The sequence below is a fragment of the Rhincodon typus genome, chromosome 36 (assembly GCF_021869965.1).
Source record: "Rhincodon typus isolate 14 chromosome 36, sRhiTyp1.1, whole genome shotgun sequence".
In the NCBI taxonomy this organism is placed as follows: domain Eukaryota; kingdom Metazoa; phylum Chordata; class Chondrichthyes; order Orectolobiformes; family Rhincodontidae; genus Rhincodon; species Rhincodon typus.
Window position 1 is genome coordinate 662,722 of NC_063367.1, and position 26,697 is coordinate 689,418.

Here is a 26,697-nt window from a genome sequence, read left to right on the forward strand (position 1 = left end):
TTGACTTGGTCATAGAACATGGGGGGATTTTTTCTGACTAGAGGTCTGTGACCAGTGGTGTCCCAGAAGGATCAATCTGGTCCTCTGTTGTATGTAATACATAGCAATGATTTTGATGAAAATGTAGTTGGGCTTATTAGTAAGTTTGCAGACAACACAAAAATTGGTAGAGGTGTGGAGAGTGAGGAAGATTGTCAAAAGACACAGCAGGATATAGATCAGTTGGAAACTTAGGCGGAGAAATATCTGGTGGAGTTTAATCTGGAAAAGTGTGTGGTGATGCATTTTGGGAGGTCAAATGGAAGAGGAAAATATACAGTAAATGGCAGGACCCTTGACCCAGGAGCACTGACACAGAGAGGGATCTTGGGGTGCCATTCCATAGCTCTCTGAAAGTGGGAACACAAAGTGGATAAGTTGGTAACAAAGACGTATGGCATGCTTACCTTCATTGGCTGGGGCATTAAATATAAAAGTTGGCAACCCTACTGCAACTGTATCAAACTTTAGCTAGGCCAAATTTGGAGTATTGTGCACAGTTTAGGTCACCACACTATAGGAAGGATGTGGAGGTTTTGGAGACGGTGCAAAAGAGGTTTACCAGAATGTTAGATAACATGGTGTAGAGCTGGATGAACACAACAGGCCAAGCAGCATCAGAGGAGCAGGAAAGCTGACATTTCGGGTCGAGACCCTTCTTCAGAAATAAGGGAGGGGAAGGGGATTCTGAAATAAATAGGGAGAGAGTGGGAGGCGGATAGAAGATGGATAAAGGAGAAGATGGATAAAGGAGAAGATAGGTGGAGAGGAGACGGACAGGTCAAAGAGGCGGGGTTGGAGCCAGTAAAGGTGAATGTAGGTGGGGAGGTAGGGAGGGGATAGGTCAGTCCAGGGAGGATGGATGGGTCAAGGAGGCAGGATGAGGTTAGTGGGTAGGAGATGAGGGTGGGAGGAATGGTTAGGGAGGCGGGGACGAGCTGGGCTGGTTTTGGGATGCGGTCAGGGAAGGGGAGATTTTGAAGCTTGTGAAGTCCACATTGATACCCTTGGGCTGCAGGGTTCCCAAAGCGGTCCCCAAGCCTCAGATTGCGTTTTTCAAGGACCACAACTTCCCCTCCACAGTGGTCGAAAATGCCCTCGACCGTGTCTCTCGCATTTCCCGCAACTCATCCCTCACACGCCCTATCTGCAATAACAACCAAAACAGAATCCCCCTTGTCCTCACGTACCACCCCACCAACCTCCGAATCCAACGCATCATCCTCCGACACTTCCGCCATCTGCAATCTGACCCCACTACCAAAGCCATTTTTCCCTCCCCACTCTTATCTGCTTTCCGGAGGGACCACTCTCTCCGTGACTCCCTTGTCCGCTCCACATTCCCCACCACTTTTCCCTGCAACCGGAGCAAGTGCTACACCTGCCCCTACACCTCCCCCCTCACCCCCATCCCAGGCCCTAAGAAGACCTTCCACATCAAATAGATATTCACCTGCACATCTGCTAATGTGGTATACTGTATCCGCTGTTCCCGTTGTGACCTCCTCTACATCGGGGAAACCAAGCGGAGGCTTGGGGACCGCTTTGCGGAACACCTACGCTCAGTTCGCAACAAACAACTACACCTCCCCGTCGTGAACCATTTCACCTCCCCCTCCCACTCCTTGGACGACATGTCCATCCTGGGTCTCCTGCATTGCCACAATGATGTCACCTGAAAGCTGCAGGAACAGCATCTCATTTTGCTTGGGAACCCTGCAGCCCAAGGGTATCAATGTGGACTTCACAAGCTTCAAAATCTCCCCTCCCCTGACCGCATCCCAAAACCAGCCCAGCTCATCCCCGCCTCCCTAACCATTCCTCCCACCTCAGGAACCCCCCCCAATCTCCTACCCACTAACCTCATCCCGCCTCCTTGACCTGTCCGTCCTCTCTGGACTGACCTATCCCCTTCCCTAACTCCCCACCTACATTCATCTTTACTGGCTCCAACCCCGCCTCTTTGACCTGTCTGTCTCCTCTCCACCCATCTTCTCCTTTATCCATCTTCTATCTGCCTCCCCCTCTCTCCCTATTTATTTCAGAATCCCCTTCCCCTCCCCCATTTCTGAAGAAGGGTCTCGACCCGAAACGTCAGCTTTCCTGCTCAGCCTGTTGTGTTCATCCAGCTCTACACCGTGTTATCTCAGATTCTCCAGCATTGGTAGTTCCTACTATCTCTTTATCAGAATGTTGCCTGGACTGCGACAAGGAGAGGCTGGACAAACTTGGAATGTTTTTGCTGGAGCTTTGGAGGCTGAGGCGGGGGGGCAACTTGGAGGCAAATAAAATTACGAGAGGCACGGATACAGTGGATAGCCAGGATGGAAATGTCAAATATTAGGGGGCATAGGTTTATGGTGAGACAGGGAAAGTTTACAAGGAGATATGCGAAACCATTTTTCTTTCTACACACAGGCTGGTAGGTGCCTGGAACACAATACCATGGTGGAAACAGATATGCTAGGAATGTTTAAGAGGCATTTGGATAGACACAGGAATAGGTAAGGAATGGACCATGTGCAGGCAGATGGGATTAGTTTAGAATGGCATCATGGTTGGCAGAGAAATGGTGGGACAAAGGACCTGATCCCTGTGCTGCTTTGTTCTTTGTTTGATGTAAATACATCTTAAATGTTACCACCCATACAGTGAGGTCATGAAGTTTTCACCTCAATGGGAACTTGTAGTCAGCGGCATTTTTTCAGGGCCTGAATTCACTTGTTTGGAGGCACTATTGCCAACAGAACATTAATGTGAAACAGCTATCATCTGCGAATTTAACCCTTTTACTGAGCTGATAAGCAATTGAGGAAAGCAAAATAATAACATGAATTGCCATTATTTCTGTCGCAAAACATTGAGTATGTCAGTTTAGAAACCTAAAGCTGCCCTATAAGTTAGCACTTTTAGCTGCTATTTTTTCAAATCCATATATCAGAGCTATGTCTAGAACAGAACAAAAAGTAATGTGATAATTCTCAGGCCAAATTTCTACCTCCAAAGTATATATTACACTAATTTAAACTATTTTCTAAACAAGACAGGACAGCAGTTGTTGTCAGTGCTGGAAAATCATTTTTCCTGTAGGAAAGGTTCAATCACAACTCAGACATAACAAGCAGGGATTCAATTCCTCAGAATTAAGGAAGGACCACTTAACCAAAACATTAACTCTGATTTCTCTCCACAGATGCTGCCAGACCTGCTGAGCTTTTCCAGCAATTTTTGTTTTGTTTCTGATTTCCAGCATCCGCAATTCTTTCAGTTTTTATTTAGTTTCACATCATCTTGCTCTCTTGCAACTATATTGTCTTACAAGCTTACTCTGGGGACCCACACAAACATTTTTTTCTGCTTTTTGATTTCGAAAACCTGCATCTAAAAGATAAACTAGTCTAGAAAATAAACCTCAAAACAGTCAAGATTACAGTAGTACCATTAACTTATTCACACATACTTCTCCAAGTTCTGTAGATGCTCTCTGACCCTCTGAACCAGGCCCATCTTGGTATCATTCACCACAAAATCATCACATCTGTAACTAAAGCAAAAACAGATTACACATTAAACAACAAGTACTTTTCGGATTTATTTTCAATGTTATTGAACCCTAAATATTTGATTCTACATTATTTGATAAACTAGCTCATCTTTGGGTAAAAAAAGGAACAAAATCACAGGACTAATTGGATCAGGATATTGAGGTGAAATTCAACCCTCATTTTTAAAAGTAAAATTTGAGTTTTACTTTATTGCAACTTGTCAATACTACTGTGTCCACTGGCAGGAGAGTATAATTCCAATATGATAAGGTCACCGAAGGGCATCTCAATTGAAAATGTAAACATAGGAAAATAATTATGGAAAAGGAGGCTAGAAAGGTCTGGACTTTCTTAGAAACTTTCGACATAACTAAAAGTGAAAATTAGTTCTTTCATTTCTGAGGAAATTCCTGCATAACTGATTATTGTTGATTTATGTCAAATTTATAGAATTTACAGAATTCCCTACAGTGTGGGAACAGGCCATTCAGCCCAACAAGTCTACACCGAACTGCAGAGCATCCCCCTGTAACCCACCTAATCTACACATCCCTGAATACTATGGGCAATCCACCTAGCCTGCACATCTTTGGACTGTGGGAGGAAACCGGAGCACCTAGAGGAAACCCACGCAGACACGGGGAGAATGTGCAAACTCCACACAGACAGTCGCCCGAGGGTGGAATTGAACCCGGGTCCCTGGTGCTATGAGGCAGCAATGCTAACCACTGTGCCACCGTGCTGCCCTATGTGTGCATATTTCCTCAATCATTTGCGCAGCTCCCAAAATGAATCTTCCAAAATTTCTGCCATTTTCATTTCTTTTGATAATGACATGTGAATGAGACCTGTAGTAATTCAAAAATAATGCTGTCTCACTCAGTACACTCGAATTTTCATATTGAAACCTGCCAAAACCATATAGGTTCAGCAGGACCAAGCAAGAATGATTTCTTAAATTGGCACACCCCTGCATAATAAAGGACATAATCAACAGACAAGAGGTTCAAGAGTGAGGTGCCAACAGTATTAGGGACACGATACAGGTTTCTGCATCTTTTAAAAATAAAATTAAATCAGCACTAAGTAAGCCATAAAATGTAATCCAGGAAATTCAGGGCTAAAATTATCACAGATGCAAGTTCAGAAAGAAATAGATAACTTTATACACAAAATCAACATAAAATTACTCTTTTCATCTTATTGATGAAAATTCTAAGTATTTAGCAGTAACTATATGTAGCAGAAAAGACAACACTGCAAACAACGTAACCTGTCAACTTAAATGCTGTAAAGATTGATCTTGTAACATATTTAAATCGAAATGAAAGGATTACTTGTAACCTGAAAGAAAAGATAAATGCATTTATAGGTGTCTGAGGTTTTCTAAAATTATAATTAAATTATGAACTGCATATTTTAGTGAAATATGGTAAGCCTTTCTGGAAATTTCCCCAAGAGAAATCTGAAATTCCCAAATTCGTGCAAGCAAGAGGGAAATGTTGCCTTCTCATTTAAATGACTGTTTTAAAGCTAACTGCATTCCTATGAAGCAATATTTAATTTAACATTAACCATATAGTCAGGTTTTGTCTGTACTCAGTGACTAAATAACAAGTTGCAGCACAGACTGATTGGAATATTCATAAGGTGCATATCTAATCTGGAATCTTGCCTAATGGCAGAGTTAATTACTCACACCCACCCCGTGATTCATCGATGCAGACTAGGTGGGCTGTATGAATCGACATAACTACCACTAAAAGGGCATAATTCCAATTGCATTTACCCCAGTGATGGTTACATAATGCCAATACATCAAATAGATCCACATAAAGAGTAACATTTGTTAACATTTTATTTTTCCACATTTAAATGTCTGAGCCAAGGTGACATATCCAAGGCCATTTCCTATTTTTAAATAAGTGATGAGAAGTCCAACATTAGGACTTCACTCACACATTCCTCTCTCATCTTGAGGAACGGTGGATTGCAGAAATAAAGACTACCGATAAGAGATCTGAAAGCAACTAATGCATTGCTCTTTGGAAGCTTTTATTCTCAACTCTTCTCCTTGCTTCATCAGTCCAACTGGAGAACCAAAATACCCAAAAAAAAACCAAATGAGAATGAGACACAAGAGCGTTGTGTCCCTTAGAACAAAAGTGACAGCACAGATTTGAGATTTTTTTTTCTCCCATTCATCATAAGCAAGGATACACAGCTGTATGAAATCCAGTTCTGAAAAAGGGAGAACTATTGAAACCCTTCTGGATTTTATTTGCAATGCAAGCCAGAGGTAATTTAGGAAGAATATACAGCACCCATAGAAAAAACCTGCACAAAAGGTGGCTTCACTGCATGTGCTAAGTCAAGCAATTCAGCTAGCAGCAACAGAAGTTTACTCCAGTGCTGTAACCGTGTGGTCATCTCATCTGCCTTAGCCAGTCAAGAATACTTCATTCACAGCTTTGTTAATGGGACAGATGCAAACAAAGAGATCAGACACATGATGAGAATATAAATAGACAAACCTCCCTCCCCTAGGACTGTACAGTACTCAGTTGAAGGAAGAAAAGCCTCTCACTGCAGAAGCACATTCGAAAACCCTGAGAAAACCACCTGAGGATAGATCAGAGGTGCAGTCTACAAAGGAACTGAATAATTTAAAGAAACTAAAATTGACATCAAAATTTAGCAAAAGCTCTGGAATAATCAATCACAGATAAAGCGTGTTTTGCTGCAGATTACTACTGAGGTATGTATGGCAGAATCTATGGACATCAGCTAATGCTTGATGAACTATGAGTATCACAGATCTAAAGCTGACATTTACCTTGCTTGTCACCATTGTCAATGACAAGGCCACCACTGCTTTTAGAGACAACAAGGTGCAGGGCTGGATGAACACAGCAGGCCAAGCAGCATCATAGGAGCAGAGAGGCTGACGTTTCGGGCCTCGACCCTTCATCAGAAACCACTGCTTTTAGTTTTGCTTCCAGAAGTCTTTAACAGAAACAGTTTCCCAAATACAGTAACTGCCACATTGTGTTATAATTGCACAATACTATACCAAAAATTCATTTTCGATTCTCTTCCTGAAAAGAGATTGTGATAGCTTGGTGTGTTATTGCTAGACTAATAACCCAGAGATTCAGCTAACATTCCGGGAATCTGTCATGGCAAATAACAGTCCACGTTCAATAAAAATCTAAAATCAAGAGTCTAATGGTGACCATGAAGTTGCTACTGATCGTTGGAAAAACCCATCTGGTTCACTAATGGAAACTGCTGTCCATACCTGGTCTAGCTTATGTGTGACTCCAGACCGACAGCAATGTGGATGAATGTTAACTGTCTTTGAGGCAATTATGGATGGGTAATAAACATCAGCCTAGCCAGCTATTCCTACATCCATGTGTGATTTTAAAATTTTTAATAATTGTAGGGAAACTCAGCCACCGAAACTAAGAATTTATTTTATTTAAAATAAAAAGGGTACTCTTCAGTTATCACTTTGTTACTCATAATTTACATTTACTTGCCACTTCTAAACAGGGAAGTATTCTAAAGCCAAGTAGTCAAAAAGTAGATGCAAAGCCAAAGGGGATATTAAGTGACTGTAAAACGCTTGGTCAAAGAAGGGGGATTTAGAGATGTTAAAAGGAGGAAAACTCCAGAGAGTAGCACGCAGATAACAAGGGTACAACCAGCACTGAGTAAAGAGGGAGCATGCACGAGAATCAGAGAGTGAGAACACAACAGAATGGGGGAACTGCAAGGCTATAGAAGTTTCAAAGATGGCGAAAGATGAAGACAATATTAGAGAAGGCTGTTTTGCTTAGATGAGAAGTTAACCCAAGCAGCAGCAAGCAATCCTCCTCTCATCCTAGCCAAACTTCATTCACAATCAAAAACATTATCGGGTCATGATTTCATTGGACTGCTTGAGGGACCTTGGTGTATATGCAAATTGTTTGTGCCAAAATCCATTGTAATAAAAGTCCTCTACTTCAAGGCAAAGATTAAGATTCCTCACTGTCTCCTGGTCAACATTTCTCCTTAAACCAACAAACCCAGAAAAAAGAAATTACCTCGTTTATTGGTTGTGAAATATTTCAGAATATGGATGGGGTGCTAGAAAATCCATCATGCTTTCTTCAATGCAGGTTTAAAAAGGGATAAAAATCAGAGTTTCTCTGTTTTGATCTTTCTTTAAGCTGTTGAAAATGTACTAGTTAAAACCCACACATATACAAAAACTGCTTGGATTTCTTAAGGCAAATATTATTCAACATTGAAGGTCAGAGTGAAGCAGGTACTTAAATTAAGGAGCATACATTAAAGTGTGCAGCAAGTCCTCCAGTTCAAATAATATTATAAACCCTGCATTAACAGATTTAATATTTGATCTTCACATACCAGAAGGTGCTGTAACTGCTGCAATCCATACACACTGCATGCTGCAATTTCTCTTTTTCATGCTTCTCTGACTTTTTAATGTTGTTGGAATTAATCTGGGCATCTTCGTAGTGTTTCTTGGCATGTCCATTCACATATCTACAAATAAAAACAGAAATATATCAGAAGGATTCAACTCTCAGCTTCCAAATGTTCAAACTTATTGGGGTTTAATCTTTTAACTTTCACCTGCCTGCTCTGAAGAGTCATATCATACTCAAAATGTTAACTCTTTCTCTCCACGGGTGCTGCCTTAAATATTGGAGTTTCTCAAGCATTTTCCGTGTTTGCGGTAGTACAGCCGCCTCTGCATAATCAGAAGTGCACAAAATAGTGGCCACACTACAAGAATAAAACTCCATACTATTCATGTAGGTTCACAATTCAAACATTCAAAAGGTCCTTGCGTCACGGCTTAGTGCCAGCACATGCACCTACAGAATACACACAGTCCTGAGTCAATACATTCTCAATCTCCATTCCCACTCATACTTCCGATTCTTACAGGAGTTTTTCAAGATAGTGTCCCCTCTTTGTTTGGGAGTCTGTTCTAGACTCAAGAGAAATTGAGAAAGAAAAAAATTCAGCAGGCCTGACAAGTATTCAAAAAAATACGCTAATCAATCTGGGTGATGTTGGACAAGAACATGGATGAACCGAGCATCCTCCTCTATGGAGGGTTCAGGTGAATTCTTGTGACTTTTGCAAGATGATGCAGCACGAGTTCAATCTCAGGAATGGAAGCAAACATAAGATGTACACGCCAAAGCCTGTTCCCATAGTCTCTACTGGGAAATCAATCAATAAACACACCAATGAATTTGCAGCTGAGTTTTCCAGATCAATGTGGTGAATACTCAGTTCCTATTCAAATATCTCAATTCATCTGTGGAGGCATTGAAAAGCATGATTCCCAGCCATCATCAGTTACTCTTTCTGGATGTTATGCCTCTGTGGGTATCATAGACGAGTAATTCTTTTGGATTATGTGGGAAACAACACATGGTTGACTGACAGATTCATGATCTTTATCCCTTCCTGTTATGGTCTGTTTTTCACTTCCATATAGAGGCAGAGTCATACAGCACAGAAACAGACCCTTGGGTCCAACTCCTCCATGCCGACTAGACATCCCAATCTGACCTAGTTCCATTTGCCGGCATTTGGCCACATCCCTCTAAAACCTTCTTAGTCACATATCCATTCAGACGCCCTTTAAATATTGTAATTGTATCCATCTCCAACCTTTCCTCTGGAAGTTCATTTAATACATGTACCACCCTCTGTATGAAGAAGTTATCTCTCCAGTCCTGTTCAAAACCTACGCCCTCTAATTTTGGACACACCCAGCAGAGGAAAAAGACCTTGGCTATTCACCCTATTCATGGCCCTCATGATTTTACAAGGCTCTATTAGGTCACTCCTTGACCTTGATGCTCCAAGGAAAAACACCCCAGCCTATTCAGCTTCACCCTATAACTCAAACCCTCCAGTTCCAGCAATGTTCTTGTTAAACTTGACGGGGTACAGAAAAGATTTACAACATCCTTCTCACAGAAGGGCTACCAGAAACGTACACAGCATTCTAGAAGGGTCCTCACCAATGCCCTGTATAGCCACAACATGACCTCCCAACTTCTATGCTCAATGCACTGACAAATGAAGGCAAACGTGCCAAACAACTTCCTCACCACCCTATCTACCTGTGCCTTCACTTTCAAGGAACAATGCACCTGCCACTCTAGGTCTCTTTGCTCAGCAACACTCCCCAGGGCACTACCATTAACTGTGTACGTTCTGCCCTGATTTGCCTTACCAAAATGAAATACCTCACACTTTTCTAAATTAAGCTCCATCTGCCACTCCTCAGCTGACTGACCCATCTGATCAAGGTCCCGTTGTATTCTGGGATAATCTTCTTCACTATCCACTACACCATCTATTTTGATGTCATCCACAAACTTACTAACCATGCCTCCTATATTCATATCCAAATCATTTATATAAAATGACAAAAAGCAGTGGACCTAACACCGTGATCTTTGTGGCACCCCACTCATCACAAGCCTCTAAGTCCCAAAAGCAAACTTCTATTACCCTCTGTCCCCTACCTTCAAGCCAATTTTGTGTCCAATTGGCTAGCTCTCCCTGGATCCCATGTGATCTAACCTTACTATCCAGCCTACCATGCAGAACCTTGTCAAATGCCTTGCTGAAGTCTATATAGACGTCTCACACTTTGCCTTCATCAATCTTCCTTGTCAACTCTTCAAGCAAACTCAGTCAAGTTAGTGAGACATAATTTCCCATGCAGAAAGCCATGTTGACATTCCCTATTGAGTCATTACCTTTCCAAATGAATGTAAATCCTGTCCCCTCCAGCAACTTATCCACCATTGATGCAAGGCTCAACGGTCTAGTTCCCTGGCTTTTCCTTACAGCCTTTCTTAAATAATGGCAACACTTTAGCAAGCCTCCAGTCTTCTGGCACATGACCCCTGGCTCTCGATGAACAATTATCTCATCAAGGGGCCCAGCAAACTCTTCCTTAGCTTCCCAAAGTTCTGCAAAACACCTGATCAGCTCCTGGGGATTTATCTACAATTATGCGTTTTAAGACCACCAGCACCTCCTTTTTTGTAATATGAGCTCTTCAAACTTTTTTTTTTTATTTCCCAGGTTCCCTAGTTTCCATGTCATTATCCACAGTAAATATGGATGTGAAATACTTGTTCAGTATCTCACTCATATATGTGTGTGGTTTCACACACGGACGGTCACGTTGATCTTTAAGGGGCCCTATTCTCTCTCTAGTTACTCTTCTGCCATTAACTTACTGTAGAATCTCTTTGGATTCTCCTTCATTCCATTTGTCAAAGCTACCTCATGTCTCCTTTTCGTATTCCCGATTTCCCTCTGAAGTATACTCCTACTGCCTTTATATTCTTCTAGAAGTTCACTCGATCTCTGCTGTCTATACCTGACATATACCTCCTCCTTTTTCTTGAGCACAACCTCAAGTTCTCCAGTCATCCAGCATTCCCTACACCTACCAACCTTGCCCATCTCACCAACTGGAACATACTGTCTTTGAACTCTCATTGTCATTTTAAAGGCCTCCCACTTCCCAAGCATCCCTTTACCTACGAATAGCCTTCCCCAATCAACTCTCGAAAGTTCAAAACTGGCCCAAGTCCAATTTAGAACGTCAACTTTTGATCAGTTCTATCCTTTTCCATAACTATTTCAAAACTAATATAACTATGATCACTTGCCCCAAAGTACTCCCTCACTTGTCCTGCCTTACTTCCCAACACAGTCAAGAATTGCTCCCTCTCTAGTAGATACATCCACATATTCAATAAGGAAGTTTTCTTGCACACAATCAATAAATTCCTCTCCACCCAAGCCCTTATTAACACTATGACAGCACCAGTTTATATTTGGAAAGTTAAAATCCCCGACCCTATTATTCTTACAGATATGAGATCTCTTTACATATTTGTTTTCAATTTCAGGCTGGCTATTGGGGATCTATAACAAGGCAATCATCCCTTTATTTCTCAGTTCTACCCACATAACTTCACTGGAAAATCTCCCTAAGTAGAGCTGTAATGTTATGCCTAACCAAAAACGCCATTTCCCCTTCCTGTCTTGCCACCCCTTCTATCCTTCCTATAGCATTTATACCCTGGAACTCCAGATCTCCAGTCCCTCTGAGCCCAGTGACTTTTCCACCTGCTCTTACTCTGTGTTATACATATCTCAGTCTCTCCTTTGGAACATTAAGGTGCCAGTCCTGTCCATCCCAGAGCCACGTTTCTATAATAGCTATGAAATCCCAGGGCCATGTTCCCAACTATGCCTGCATCTGCATTACCTGTCAGGCCTCTTGAATTGAAGTAAAGGCAGTTTAATTTATCAGTCTTACCTCATTCTCTGCCAAGCTCTTGTCCGCCTTGACTATTTGAGTTGCTCCCCTTATCTACTGTACCAGCCTCAGCCTTTTTGCACTATTGCTTTGGTTCCCACCTGCCTTGTTACTTGAAAGCCTCCCGAGTAGCTCTAGCAAATTCTCGGCCACAGACAGACGTCATTGTCATTTGTGCCAATGACATCGGTGGGAAGAGGTCCTGCGAGGACAGTTCAGGGAGTTAGTTAGGGTGCTTAAAAAGCAGGACTACCAGAGTTGTAATCTCGGGATTACTACCCTTGCCACGGGCTAGTGAAGCTAGGAACAGAGTACAGTTGAACACATTGCTATAGAGCTAGTGTAGGATGGAAGGCATTTGATATATGGATCATTGGGATATCTTCTGGGGAAGGTGGGACCTGTACAAGGAGGATGGATTGCACCTGAACTGGAGGGGCACCAATATCCTGGGGGGGGACTTGCTAGAGCTGTTCCGGAGGGTTTAAACTAGTATGGCAGGGGGGTGGGAACCAGAACAGCAGGCCAGTAAGTGCAGGGCCTAGGGATAAAGGAGTATGCCATGCAAGTAGTATAACAGGTCAGACAGATGAACTAACAGCATGGATTACTGCATGGAATTGTGATGTTATTGCCATTACGGAGACATGGATAAAGGAGGGGCAAGACTGGCAGCTTAACATTCCAAGATGTCACTGTTTCAGATGGGATAGAAAGGGAAACAAAAAAGGGGTGGGGGAGTTGCTGATTAGGGATCACATCACAGCTGTGTTAACGGAAGGTACATTGGAGGAATCTTGCAGTGAGGCATTATGGGTGGAGCTCAGGAATAGGAAAAGGTGAAATCACAATGCTGGGAGTTTTCTATAGACCTCCCAACAGCCCACATGAGACAGAGGAGCAGTTATGTAGTCAGATACCAAAAGGTGTGGGGGAAAAAAAGCAGGGTAATTGTGATGGGTGACTTCAACTTTCCTCTTATTGACTGGGACTCCAACAATCAGCAATTTGTTAGATGTGTCCCAGAGGGCTTTCAGAGACAGTATGTTGACAATCCAACCAGAGAGGTGGCTACACTAGACTTGGTAGTAGGAAATAAGCCAGCATGGGTGATCGACGTTTCAGTAGGAAAGAATTTTGGGCTTAGTGACCACAACTCCTTAAGATTTCAACTAGTCATGGATAAGGACAGAGTGACCCTCAGGTGAGGGTGTTTAGTTGGGCAAGGGTCAATTACATCCAAATTAGACAGAAACTGGGGAGCGTGGATTGGGAGCATTTATTTGAGGGCAAATCTACATCTGGCATGTAGGAGGCTATTAAAGACCAGTTGATCAAAGTGCAGGACATGCATGTCCCTGCAAAACTGAAGGACAGGAATGGCAGGATCCAGGAACCATGGATGACAAGGGAAGTTGTAAACTTAGTCAAAAGGAAAAAGGAAGCGTATGATAGGTCTAGGCAGATACAAACTGACAAAGCCCAAGGGCTATAGAGAAATTAGGAAGGAAGTTAAACACAGAATTAGGAAGGCTAAAAGGGGCCATGAAACGTCTTTAGCAAACAGGGCCTAGGAGAATCCCAAGGCATTTTATGCATATATTAGAAGAGAGAGGGTAGCAAGGGAAACAGTAGGACCCCTCAAGGGCAAAGGAGGGAAATTATGCGTGGAGCCACAGGAAATGCCTAAAATCTGAGTCATGGCACATTTTAGGTGGTATGGTGGCCCAGTGGTTAGCACTGCTGCCTCACAGCGCCAGGAACCTGGGTTCGATTCCACCCTCGTGTGACTGTCTGCGTGGAGTTTGCACATTCTCCCCATATCTGCGTGGGTTTCCTCTGGGTGCTCCGGTTTCCTCCCGCAGTCCAAAGATGGTCAAGTTAGGTGGATTGGCCATGCTAAATTGCCTGTAGTGTTCAGGGATGCATGGATTAGGGGGATGGGTCTGGGTGCGATGCCGAGAGTTGGTGTGGACTCGTTGGGCCGAAGGGCCTGTTCCCACACTCTAGGGTTTCTATAAGTGGGAGAGATCCTTAAGTACTTTGTATCGGTATTCACCAAGAAGGACATGACTGATGTTGAGGTCAGGGATGAGTGCATGAATACTCTAAAGAATGTCAATATGTTAAAAAGGAGGAAGTTTTGGGTATCCTAAATTGCATGAAGGTAGACAAGTCCCTACAGCCAAATGGGATCTATCCCCCGTTATTGTGAGAGGCAAGGGAAGAAATAGCTGGAGCATTAGCAGATATCTTCACATCATCCTTGATGACAGGCGAGGTTCCAGAGAACTGGAGATTAGCCAATGCTGTTCCCTTGTTTAAGGAAGGAAGCAGGGATAATCCAGGAAATTATAGCCAATGAGTCTGACATCTGTGGTGGGGAAGCTCCTGGAGAAGATACTGAAGGACAGGATATGCGCACCTTTGGAAGAAAATGGACTAGTTAGCGACAGTGTGGTTTCATACGGGGAAGGTTGTCTCTCAGACCTGATCGAATTTTTTGAATAGGTGACAAAGATAATCGATGAGGGAAGAGCCATGGACTTCATAAGGTATTTGATAAAATCCCACATGGCAGATTGGTACAAAAATTAAAATCGCATGGGATTCACTCCCTCCTTTCAAAATATTCTGCAGCCTTTCCGAAACATCCTTGACCCTGGCACCATGGAGGCAACACACCAACCTGATGTCTTGCTGACATGAGCAAAAACATCTGCCTGTGCCCCAGACGAGAGAGTCCCCTATCGCAATCAATCTCTTGGAACCTGGCATACCCATCATTACTGTACAGTCAATCATGGTGTCAGAAACCTAGCCATCAGTGCTATACTCCCGAGAGGTTATTCCACTCCAAATTCAAAACAGCATATCTATTTAAAATGAAGATAGCCTGAGGCCATCTGGCTACCTCTCCTACAACTCCCAGCGGTCAACCATCTACCTTCTATCTGTGGGGTCTCCACCTTCCTGAAACTACACTCATCCATCACACCCCCTTGCTCTTGTAAACCTCTCATTGCCTCTAAATGTTGCTCCAACTGATCCATGCTTTCCAACAGGATTAACAAGCAAACACTAACTGCAGATAAAATTTTCCAGGAAAATTCAAATTCTCCCTGTTCTCCCATATCTGACAGGAAGAGCACATCACCTACTAAAAGCCATTTCTGCCCCTTTAACAATGTACAGAACAAGAAATTACCTAAAAATAAACACACTTTGTGCAAAAACGCAGCATTAGCACGGTTTTACTGCTCAAAAACACAACTCTGGAATAACAATACCAATTCTTAATATTATAACTCAATCAAGAGACAGATCTATGTATAAATATAATAAAAACAATGCCCCCATCTTACCTACTATTATAGATTTACAAGAAAAAAAATTAAGATTTAGAAGTTTTACAAATCTTAAAATCAGACACTTAGCTGATCAGACTCAAAAACCAGAAGTCATCCTCTTCTTCTGTAGTTTCAGGCAGTGATTTTTTTGATCACCTATACCTATGCAGCTGCACTTGAAGCTGGATATTAGACCTCCCACATCAGCTACTAAAGCTGTACTGCTTGTTTGTTGTTTCAGGTGAAACCTGATCTCCAGAGTCCTTGTGCAACCTCTCATTCCGACAGCTGCGAAACTACACTTGTTAACTGCTTCATAAAAAAAGCCAATCTCTTTTAAACTCCTCTTACATCTTGCTTCTAACTCTGATTTACCACAACTTACCCTGTTTGATCCCTTACCGATTTAGTTTCAAACCCTCTTCACTTCTGCAGCTATGCACTTCACTAGAATATCAGCCCAAGAGTTCAGGTAGGCCAATGCCCCACAAACTTAAACCCAATTTCTTTAATCTTATTTGCTCAATGCCAATTTGCACATGGCTCAGTTAACAATCCAGAGATTGTCTTTGAAGCTCTGCTTATTTTTGACACTTTGTTGTTGCTACACTAAACCGTCTGTTCGCTGGGTGAAGATGGTGCGCATCACTCAGCCATTAACCCAGAGACCTAAACTAATGATCTGGGGACACAGGTAGCTGGTCGAACTGAAATAAATGACTCCAGACTCACAACAATTTGACTGATTTCCAACTGCCCTCTGAAATGGCTTTGCAAGTCTCTTAGTTCAAGGGCAAGTAGGGATAGGTATAAATGCTGGCCTTGTCAGTGACACGTACATTCGAGACATGCATAGGAAAATATAAGGAAAAATGGCCTAATAAAGACAAGCAAAGTACTTTGTTTCTAGAGATTTAAATATGGAATCATGACTAAAGTAAGTGATTGAAACATAAATTTTCTGAGAAGGTAAAAAGCTGATTCATAAAAACAGATGCAAACACACCCTTAACAGAACAAAAAAGGAGTACCCCTTCTCAAGCTGTCTTGAAAAAGTCCTTTTGCACAGCTTTTATGAATTATTTTTGCATGGGTTTTGCCTGATTTACCATAGCTGGAGAGAAAATTACAGGAAGATGCAATTATTGGATGGAGGAGACAGGAGCAAAGAAATGGATGATGGAAAATACTTACCTGTTGATTGGTCAACGGTCTTAAAATGATAAAGATTGTCAGCACTTTTGGTATATTTCAGGTTCCCAAGATCTGCAGAACTTTGTTTTTTAACAATAAAAATGACCACATATTTAACACTCAGCCCCTGCTGACTGAACAGGTGGATGCACATGTTGATGAAATCACCACAGCAGACTACCTTCCCCTTCCTCCTGGGCATGGACATCATCAAGCAGCAGTTACACACACTGAGGACACACTATCCAATAGAGGACGGCAGAGAGACTCCGCTGAGGAGCATTCTGGGAGAAGTCCATCTAGGTTGGTCATTCTGGGCTGACACTTCCAACTGCATCGATGCAAATGGATGATCTGGGGTGGGGGGGGTGGTCATAAAACTGGAAGCCACGTCCAGATTCCTAACAGAAACAGTTAAAGATGCCAAGCTGCATTATGTCTTCAGCACCCCTTCAACAGAGGGGTCTATCTGCTCAAGGATAGATTTTCTGTTTGTGAACTGAGTGTTCTTGGTCAGGTCCACCTATGTCAGGTGCTCAGAAGGTAAGAGTGGGGCCAGGAAAACTGTCAAAACTCCAGGAAAGTATGTAGAACATGCTCCTGCTGCAAACGATGGGGTCGACGTCATAGAGAATCTCCAGGACGTGAAGAGCCAACAAACCTCGCTCTTTGTCTCGGAGGTCTCCAAGTTAATCTTCCGGTCCAGGTTCTGCTCTATGCAGCGGGATGAGATGTGCTCGCTTCTCTTTTTGCAGAAGGTGCACAAGGAGGGCTTTGTGTGCTGCAGCCTGAAGGAAAAAGATGGCTCGGTAACATCATCTTAGTCTGACATCCTGAGAATCAGCAAATCCTTTTATACCAGATTGTACAACATGAAGCCTAGTGACACATGGCTTCCCAGTTGTTCCTGTCCTCTCTCACGAAGGTCTTAGATGACAGCACGTGGGAGAGGCTGGACCAGCCGATATCTCTGGATGAGCTGACCATGGCCCTCGAGTCCTTTGAAAAGGATAAAACTCCCAGAAGTGACGGCTAACTGGCTGAGTTGTATTCTGCTCTATGGGATTTGATTGGCCAGGACCTGCCAGAGTTGTGTGACAGTATTCTTCTGGCAGGTACTATGTGCGAATACATCTCCAAGCAGGAGGAGGAGATGGCGGAGATCAGAAATTGGTGACCAATTTCACTATTGAATGCAGACTACAAAATCCTGTCTAAGGTCATTACCAGCTGGGTCAGGTCTGCTCTGGGAATGATAATTCACTCCACACTCCTCAGGAATATAATCACCCATATGCAGTGGGGTGGCACCTGCCTCATTAGCCTGGACCAGGAGAAGGCCTTCCACAGGATATTGCACACGTACTTGAGAGATGTTCTCTCAAAAATGGGCTTCGAGGAGCGTATTTGCAATTGGATCAGATTGCTCTACATCATTAGTGCAGTCTCAATCAACGTGTGGGAATCAGAAAGCTTCCCAATCAGATCTGGAATCTGGCAGGGCTGCCAACTCTCTCCTTCCTGGTTTGTGTGTTGTATAGAGCCTTTTGCCGAGTCCATCAGGAAGGATGCGAACCCGAGAGGGGTGACTATCCCAGGTAGGACAGGCTTGCAGGTCAAAGCCTCCCTGTACATGGATCGTTTTCTGTTCAGATCTGCTGTCAGTGAGCAGACTCATGGCGATCTGCGACCAATTTGAACTTGCCTCGGGTGCTAAAGTAAATCAAGGCTAAAGCGAGGCTATGCCCTTTGGGAACTGGGCCGACTGATCCTTTATCCTCTTCATCGTCGGCGGGGCTGGGGCGTTTGCCAAAACTTGGGAGAAGCATGTCACCAAAGTGAGGCAGAATCTAGGCAGGTGGCAGCACCAGTCCCTCTCCATTGCAAGTAAAAACCTGGTCATCTGGTGTGAGATACTCTCAGTGTTATATGTGGCACAGGTCTGGCCTATTCCCTGAACTTGTGCTGCTGCAGTCACCCAGGTCATCTTTCAGTTCATTTGGAGGTCGAAGATGGACAGAGTCCGAAGGGACATTATATATAAAGAATTGGAAAAAGGAGGGGAAACATACTCAATGCTACCATCACCTTGATGGCCACCGTTATGCGTGGCTGCATCAAGCTGTACGTAGACCCTCAGTACGCAAACACCAAGTGTCACTACTTAGTTAGGTTCTACCAGTCCCTAGTGTTGCGAAGGATAGGTTTGGCTTTATTGCCGTGGAACGCTCCAAGTAGTTGGGCCGTTCCATGGAGAAACTTGTGGTCAAAAGGCGTTTTTCTTCACAAGTCCATCAGGCAATAGTCAGCACGTAGTGTCCTCGAGATCCTTTGGTAAAAGGAGAGGGTGAATCTTGTCGAGTGGTTCCCTGTGCAGACTGTCAAAGTCACTTGGCAGAATGCCTCATCACCAGATCTTTCCAACAAGCACCTGGATATTGCTTGGCTGGTGGTGAGAAGGGCTCTGCCTGTGAGATCCTTCAAGCATTCCTGGACTCTCTGTGCCACTGCAGCTGCCCTCGAAGCAGCTGTGGAGGGATCAAGACTGCCACACACCTCCTTCTGGGATGTGCCTATGCAAAGGAAGCCTGGAGAGAGAGAGATGCAGTAGTTTTTGTCAAGGTTCATCCCGAGCAGCTTCGTGATGTGGGACTGTGTTCTACGGTCTGTTCCCCAGGACAAACACCAAAATAAACATCTATTACGCAAAGAAGATCATCAACTCGGTGAAAGACACTCTTTGGGCTGCCCGAAACTTGTTGGTCTTCCTGTTGAAAGAGTTGACCCCGACTGAGTGAAGAGGGCTGGCACATTCCAAGGTCTAGGACTACGTGCTGAGGGACACACCAAAGCTTGGGGCAGCCATCACCAAGGAGCAGTGGGGAAATACCACTGTGTAAGGTCCTTCTGCCAAAGTATAATGGGGGTCCATTCAGTAATTGGACACTGCCAATGCCTCAGCTAAATGCCAAGAGTTTAATTGTAAATATAGAGAAAGGCAAACCCCAATTTTTTTTTTCTTCTCTGTAAGTAAAGAGTATAGATCTGAACAGCTTCATTAACTGTACGTACATAGAGGTTTCCTTCTATGAATAAAGTATATTTTTGCTACATAAAATTCTGGAAGAAGTCAGCTCAATCACCACAACCAATCAGCTGATTGAGTAAGAAACTCACCCGCTCCCTCCCCAATATACCCCAAATATTACATCACTGTAGTGTTTCCAGCCTTGATGTTGTCTACATGGATTTCAGTAAGGCTTTCTGACAAGGTCCCTCATGGAAGGCTCATACAGAAGATTAAGATGCAGGAGATCCATGGTGACTTCGCCGCGTGGATTCAGAATTGGCTTGCCCCCCCATAGAAGGCAGAGGGTAGAGGTGGAAGGGTGTTTTCAGGTTGGAGGTCCGTGAATGATGGTGGTCTGCTGTGATCCATACTGGGACCTCTGCTGTTTGTGATACATGCGCGCGAGCGTGGGTGGGGGGATTGCTTTGGTAAGTCTACAGACGGTACAAAGGTCAGTGGAGTTGTGGATAGTGTAGAAGGTTGTCGAAGGATACAGCGGGATATAGATCAGTTGCAGAAACAGGCGGAGAAATGGCAGATGATGTTTAATTCATGTAAGTGCGAGATGCTGCACTTTGAGAGATCAAATGTTAAGGAAAAGTATACAGTTAATGGCAGGATCCTGAACAGCATTGATGTAGAGGGATCTTGGTGTTCAAGTCCATAGCTCCCTTAAAGTAACCACGCAAGTCAATAGGATGGTGAAGTTGGTGTATGGCATGCTTGCGTTTATTAGTCGGGAAATTGAGTACAAGAGTCATGTTGCAGCTTTATAAAAGCTTGGTAGGCCACACTCATAAGTAGAGTTCAATTCTGGTCGCCACATCACAGGAAGGATGTGGAGGCTTTGGAGATGGCGCAGGAAGGATTTATCAGGATGCTGCCTGGATTAGAGGGTATGAAATATAAGGTGAGGCCACAAAAACACAGGTTGTTTTCTCTGGAGCGTGGAGGCTGAGGGGATGACATGACAGAATTATAAAATTATGAGATGCACTGATAGGGCTAATGGTTGGAATCTCTACCACCACCACCAACCCTCCCCCCCAAGAGTTACATGTCTAAAACTAAGTGACATGTATTTAAGGTGAGGGGTGAAAGTCCAAAGGAGATGTGAGGGGCAAGTACACAGAGTAGTAGGAGTGTGCAACGTACTGCCGGGGTTGTGGTGGAGGCAGGTATGATTGGGATATTTAAGAGACTTTTAAATCATCACATGAATGTGCAAGGAATGGAGGGATATGGGCAAAGGGCAGGCAGAAGGGATGAGTTTAATTTGGTGTCATGATTGGCCAAAGGGCCCATTCCTGTGCTGTACAGTTCTATGTTCTAATGGCAGGTGGCTTGCAAACAGGAAGTAGAGGAAAGGTTATTTGTAAAGTATCCTTGGCAACCTTTGATTTGTCCACTAGCCCAAAGTTACCAAGCAACCAGTTGGAATATTGGTATATTTTGAACAGAATGAATTCCTTAAAAAAAAAACTAACAGCACACTTCCATAATACCACAAAAAGGACCACAAAACCAAGAGGCCTCTAGATAAAGAAAACACTGCCCAGCTGAAACAGTACAATGTGTCATTGATGCTAGGAGCTAGTTCTCAAAATTTCATAAACAAAGATTTTCCACATCAACAGGAGTCAGACTAAATTAAAAAAAAGACTTAAACCTATCCTTATTTCAGTTCCTGCACAGTTGATTCCCAGTGCATTTTACTTGCTTGATTTGCACATAACATACATCGTACACTTTTTTAATATTCATTTGTGGGATATGGGCATCTCTAGCCAGCCAGAGCTTATTGCCCATCTGACCTTGAGAAGGTGATGGTGAACTGCCTTCTTGAACCGCTGCAGTCCACCTACTGAGAGTTGACCCACTATGCCATTAGGAAGCAAATTCCACGATTTAGACCCAGCAACAGTGAAGAAACGGTGATATTTCCAAGTCAGCTTGGAAGGGAACTTGAAGGTGGTGATGTTCCCATGTATCTGCTGCCTTTGGCCCTCTAGACAGAAGTGGTTGTGAGTTGAAAGATGCTGTCTGAAGATCTTTGGTGAATTTCTGCAATGTATCATGTAGACAGTACACACTGCCGTTGCTGAGTGTCAGCAGTGGAGGGAGTAGATGTTTGTGGATGTGGTGTCAATTAAGTGGGCTGCTTTGTCCAGGGTATTGTTAAGCTTCTTGAGTGTTGTTGGAGCTGTACCCATCCATGCAAGTGGGGAGTATTCCATCATACTCTTGCAGATAATGGATAGGCCTTGGGGAAATTAGGTGATGAGTTACTACTCACCACAGTATTCCTAGTCTCTGACCTGCACTTGTAGCCACTGTTTTTGTAGTGAGCCCAACTGAGCTTCTGGTCAATGATAACCCCCAGGGTGTTGATAGTGGGAAATTCAGTGATGCTAACACCATTGAATGTCAAATGGGCAGTGGTAAGATTGTTTGGCATTTGTGTGGTGCGAATATTATGCGCCATTTATCAGCCCAATCCTGAATACTCCCCATATTTTGTTGCATTTGAACATGGATGGCTTCTGTATCGGAGGAATCATGAACAGTCCTGAACATTGCGCAATCATTGGCGAAGACCCTCAGATCTGACTTTATGATGGAGGGAAGAGCATTGATGAAGCAGTTGAAGATGGTTAGGCTGAGGACACCACCCTTAGGAATTTCTGCAGGGATGCCTTAGAGCTGAGATGACCGATTTCAAACCATCATAATCATTTTCCTATGTGCCAGGTATGACTCCAACCACCGGACAGTTTGCCCCATGATACCATTGATTCCAGTTGCGCAAAGGTTCCATGATGCTACACTCATTCAAATGCAGCCTTGGTGTCAAGGACTGTCACTATCACCTCACCTCTGGAATTCAGCTCTTTTATCCATATTTGAACCAAGACTGTAATGAGATCAGGAGCCGAGTGTCACTAGTGGAACCCAAACTGGGTGTCACTGAGCAGGTTATTACAGAGCAGGTGCTGCTTGATAGCACTGTTGATGACACCTTCTATCATTTTACTGATGGAGAGTCGACTGATGGGGTGGTAATTGGCGGGGTTGGATTTGTCCTACTTTGTGTGCAGAACATACTTTGGCAATTTTCCACATTGTCGGGTAGATACGAGTGTCGTAACTGTACTTGAACAGTTTGGTTCGGGGAGCGGTGAGTTTTGGAGCACAAGTCTTCAGTACTATTGCCAGAATGTTGTCAGGCCCCATAGCCATTGCAGTATCCAGTGTCTCTAATTGTTTTTTGATATCATGTGGAGTGAATTGAATCAACTGAACATCGATATCTGTAAAGTTGGGGAGCACTGGAGGAGGCGCAGATGGATTACCTACTTGGCGCTACTGGCTGAAGAATGGACATTGGGACAAACTCTCTGGCAGTTGGAGACACACCAGGCACAAAGAAATATTGTTGTGGTTCTTGAAGGTCAGTCATCTCAGCAGGAGTACGTCAGGGTAGTGACCTAGGAACAACCATCTTCAGCGGCTTCATCAATGACCTTCCCTTCATAATAAGGTCAGAAGTAGGGATGTTTGCTGATGATTGCACAATGTTCAGGACCGTTCACGACTCCTCAGATACTGAAGCAGTCGATGTTCAAATGCAAATAGATCGGAACAATATCCACGTTTGGGCTGACAAGTGGCAAGTAACATGTGTGCCATACAAATGCCAAGTTATGAGCACCACCCCTCGACCTTCAATGGTGTTACCATCATTGAATCTCCCACTAATCAACATCCTGGGGGTTATCATTGACCAGAAACTCAACTGGACTCACCATATAAACACAGTGGCTACAACAGCAGGTCAGAGACTGGGATAACTGCAGCAGGTAACTCACCTCCTGACTCCCCAAGGCCTGTCCACCATCTTCGAAGCACAAGTCAGCAGTATGATGGAGAAATCCCCACTTCTCTGGATGAATGCAGCCCTGACAAAACTCCAGAGGCTTGACACCATCCAGGACAAAGCAGCCCATTTGACTGGTCCTACATCCACAAGCATCCATTCCCTCCTCCACCAATGCTCAATAGCAGTGTATCCTACCTACAAGATGCACTGAACATAGAACATAGAACAGTACAGGCCCTTTGGCCCACGATATTGTGCCGACCTATTATCCTACTAAGATCAAACTACCCTGCATACCCTACATTTTACTATCCTCCATGTGCCTATCCAAGAGTTGCTTAAAAGTCTCTAAAGTATCTGACTCCACTAACACTGCTGGCAGTGCATTTCACATGCCCACCACTGAGTAAAGAACCTACCTTTGACATCTCCCCTATACCCTCCTCCAATCACCTTAAAATTCTGTACCCTCGTAATAGTCATTTCTGCCCTGGGAAATAGTCTCTGACTGTCCACTCTATCTATGCCTCTCATCACCTTGTACACCTCTACCAAGTCACCTCTTATCCGTCTTCGCTCCAATATAAAAAAGCCCTAGCTCCCTCAACCTTTCTTCATAAGACCTGCCCTCCAGTCCAAGCAGCATCCTGGTAAATCTCCTCTGCACCCTCTCTAAAGCTTCCACATCTTTCCTATAATGAGGTGGCCGGAACTGAGCACAATATTCCAAGTGTGGTGCAACCAGACTTTATACAGCTGCAGCATAACCTCATGGCTCTTAAACGCAATTCCCCTGCCAATGAAAGCCAACACACCATACACCTTCTTTACAACCCTATCAACTTGGGTAGCAACTTTGAGGGATACAAGGGCATGGACCCCAAGATCCCTCTGTTCCTCCTCACTGCCGAGAATCCTGCCATTAACCCTGTATCCTGCATTCAAATTCGACCTTCCAAAATGAATCACTTCACACTTTTCTGGGTTGAATTCCATCTGCCACTTCTTTGCCCAGCTCTGCATCCTGTCAACATCCCGTTGTGGCCCTCCACGCTGTCCACAACTCCATCAACCTTCGTGTTATCGACAAAATTACTAACCCACCCTTCCACTTCCTCATCCAACTCATTTATAAAATCACAAAGAGCAGAGGTCCCAGAACAGATCCCTGTGGAACACCACTGGTCACCGAGCTCCAGGCTGAATACTTTCCATCTACTACCACCCTCTGTCTTCTATTGGATAGCCAGTTTTGTATCCAGACAGCCAAATTTCCCTGAATCCCATGCCTCCTTACTTTCTGAATGAGCCTACCATGTGGAACCTTATCAAATGCCTTGCTAAAATCCATATACACCACATCCACTGCTCTACCTTCATCGATATGTTTTGTCACATCCTCAAAGAATTCAATAAGGCTTGAGACATGACCTGCCCCTCACAAAGCCAGGCTGACTATTTCTAATCAAAAATTGTGCTTTTCCAAATAATCATAAATACTATCTCTCAGAATCCTCTCCAATAATTTGCCCACCACAGAGGTAAGACTGTAATTTCCAGGATTATCCCTATTCCATTTCTTGAACAAGGGAATGACATTTGCCAACCTCCAATCTTCTGGTACTATTCCAGTGGACAGTGAGGACGCAAAGATCATTGCCAAAGGGGCAGCAATCTCTTCCCTCGCTTCCCGTAGTAATCTTGGGTATATCCTGTCTGGCCCAGGGGACTTATCTATCCTCATGTTTTTCTAGCACATCCTCCTTCCTAACATCAACCTGTTCGAGCATATCTGCCCATTTCATGCTGTCCTCAGAAATGTCAAGATCCCTCTCACTGGTGAATACTGAAGCAAAGTATTCATTAATGACCTCCCCTACCTCCTCGGACTCCATGCACAAATTCCCTCTACTATCCCCAATTGGCCCTACCCTCACTCTGGCCATCCTCTTGTTCCTCACATAAGTATAGAACGCCTTGGGGTTTTCCTTGATCTTACCCGCCAAGGTTTTCTCATACCCCCTTCTAGCTCTCCTAAGTCCATTCTTCAGTTCCTTCCTGGCTACAGAGTAGACCTCTAGAAATACAAAGATCCTCACAAACTGGGGCAGGACTTACATAGTTAATGGCAGGGCCCTGGAGAGTGTGATCAAACTGAGACCTAGGGCGCAGGTACATCATTCCTTGAAAGTGGCATCACAGGTTGGCAGACTGGTGAAGGAGGCAGTTGGCATGCTTGCTTTCAGTCAGAACACGGAGTACCAGCATTGGGACATCACGTTACGACTGTACAGGGTATTGGTAAGACCAAATTTGGAATAATACGTATGATTCTGGTTGTCCTGCTATTGGACTGATGTTATTAAACTGGAAAGAGCGCAAAGATGATTTACAAAGATGTCACCGAGACTGGAGGGTTTGAGTTAAGGGGAGGCTGGGACTTTTTAACCTTGGAGCCGAGGAGGTTTATAAAGCCATGAGGGGCATAAATAAAGTGAATAGCTAAGGTCTTTTCCCCAGGGTAGGGGATCCAAAAGGGCATAGGTTTAAGGTGAGAAGGGAAAGGTTTAAAACAGACCTAAGGGGCAACTTTTTCCACACAGAGGGTGGCTCGTATGAGGAACAAGGAAGTAGTAGATGCAAGTACTGTTACAACATTTAAAATACATCCGGACAGGTACATCGATAGAAAAGGCTTAGATGGAGATGGGCCAAATGCAGCCAAACGGGACTAGTTATGTTTAGGAAGCCCTGTCAGCATGGACGAGTTGGGCTAAAAGGTCCGTTTCTGCGCTGTATGACTGACTCTAACAGAAAGCGTTTCTCCCTGCCTACCTATTTATGCCAATCATAGTTATAGACATCTCTATTACATTCCTCTCTCAATCTCTTCTGTTCTAAGAGAAACAACTCCAGTCTCTCTAATCTCTTTTCGTAACTAAAATGCTCCAGCTCAAGCAACAGCCCAGTGAAACTGCTCTGCATGCTCTCCCGTGTTACTACATCCATCCAATCATGTGGATTTATCACATTACATCAGTAACCATGGATATGTTACATTTATCTAGATATTTCCTGTAATCAACCTATTCAGAGTTGACATTAATAGTTTCTGGAGCAGGTGGTACTTGAATGCTGCTTCAGATGTAGTGACACCACCACTGTGCCACAAGAAGTTTCAGCTGCTTCATCTAAGTCATTAATACACATTGTAGACAACAAGGTGC

The 26,697-nt window shown here is 43.7% G+C and overlaps 1 protein-coding gene across 8 annotated transcripts in view; it reads right to left on the reverse strand.

The window, feature by feature from the left end:
* The window catches only part of usp3 (ubiquitin specific peptidase 3), a 135,143-nt gene that overhangs the window by 89,565 nt on the left and 18,881 nt on the right, over positions 1–26,697 (reverse strand). For all 8 annotated transcript variants that reach the window (XM_020530999.2, XM_048617243.1, XM_048617246.1 and 5 more), the window contains exons 3-4: positions 8,007–8,144; positions 3,500–3,583 (exon numbers count right to left, since the gene is read on the reverse strand). In XM_020530999.2, coding sequence (XP_020386588.1) covers positions 3,500–3,583; positions 8,007–8,144 — 222 coding nt within the window. The remainder of the gene's footprint in view (positions 1–3,499; positions 3,584–8,006; positions 8,145–26,697) is intronic.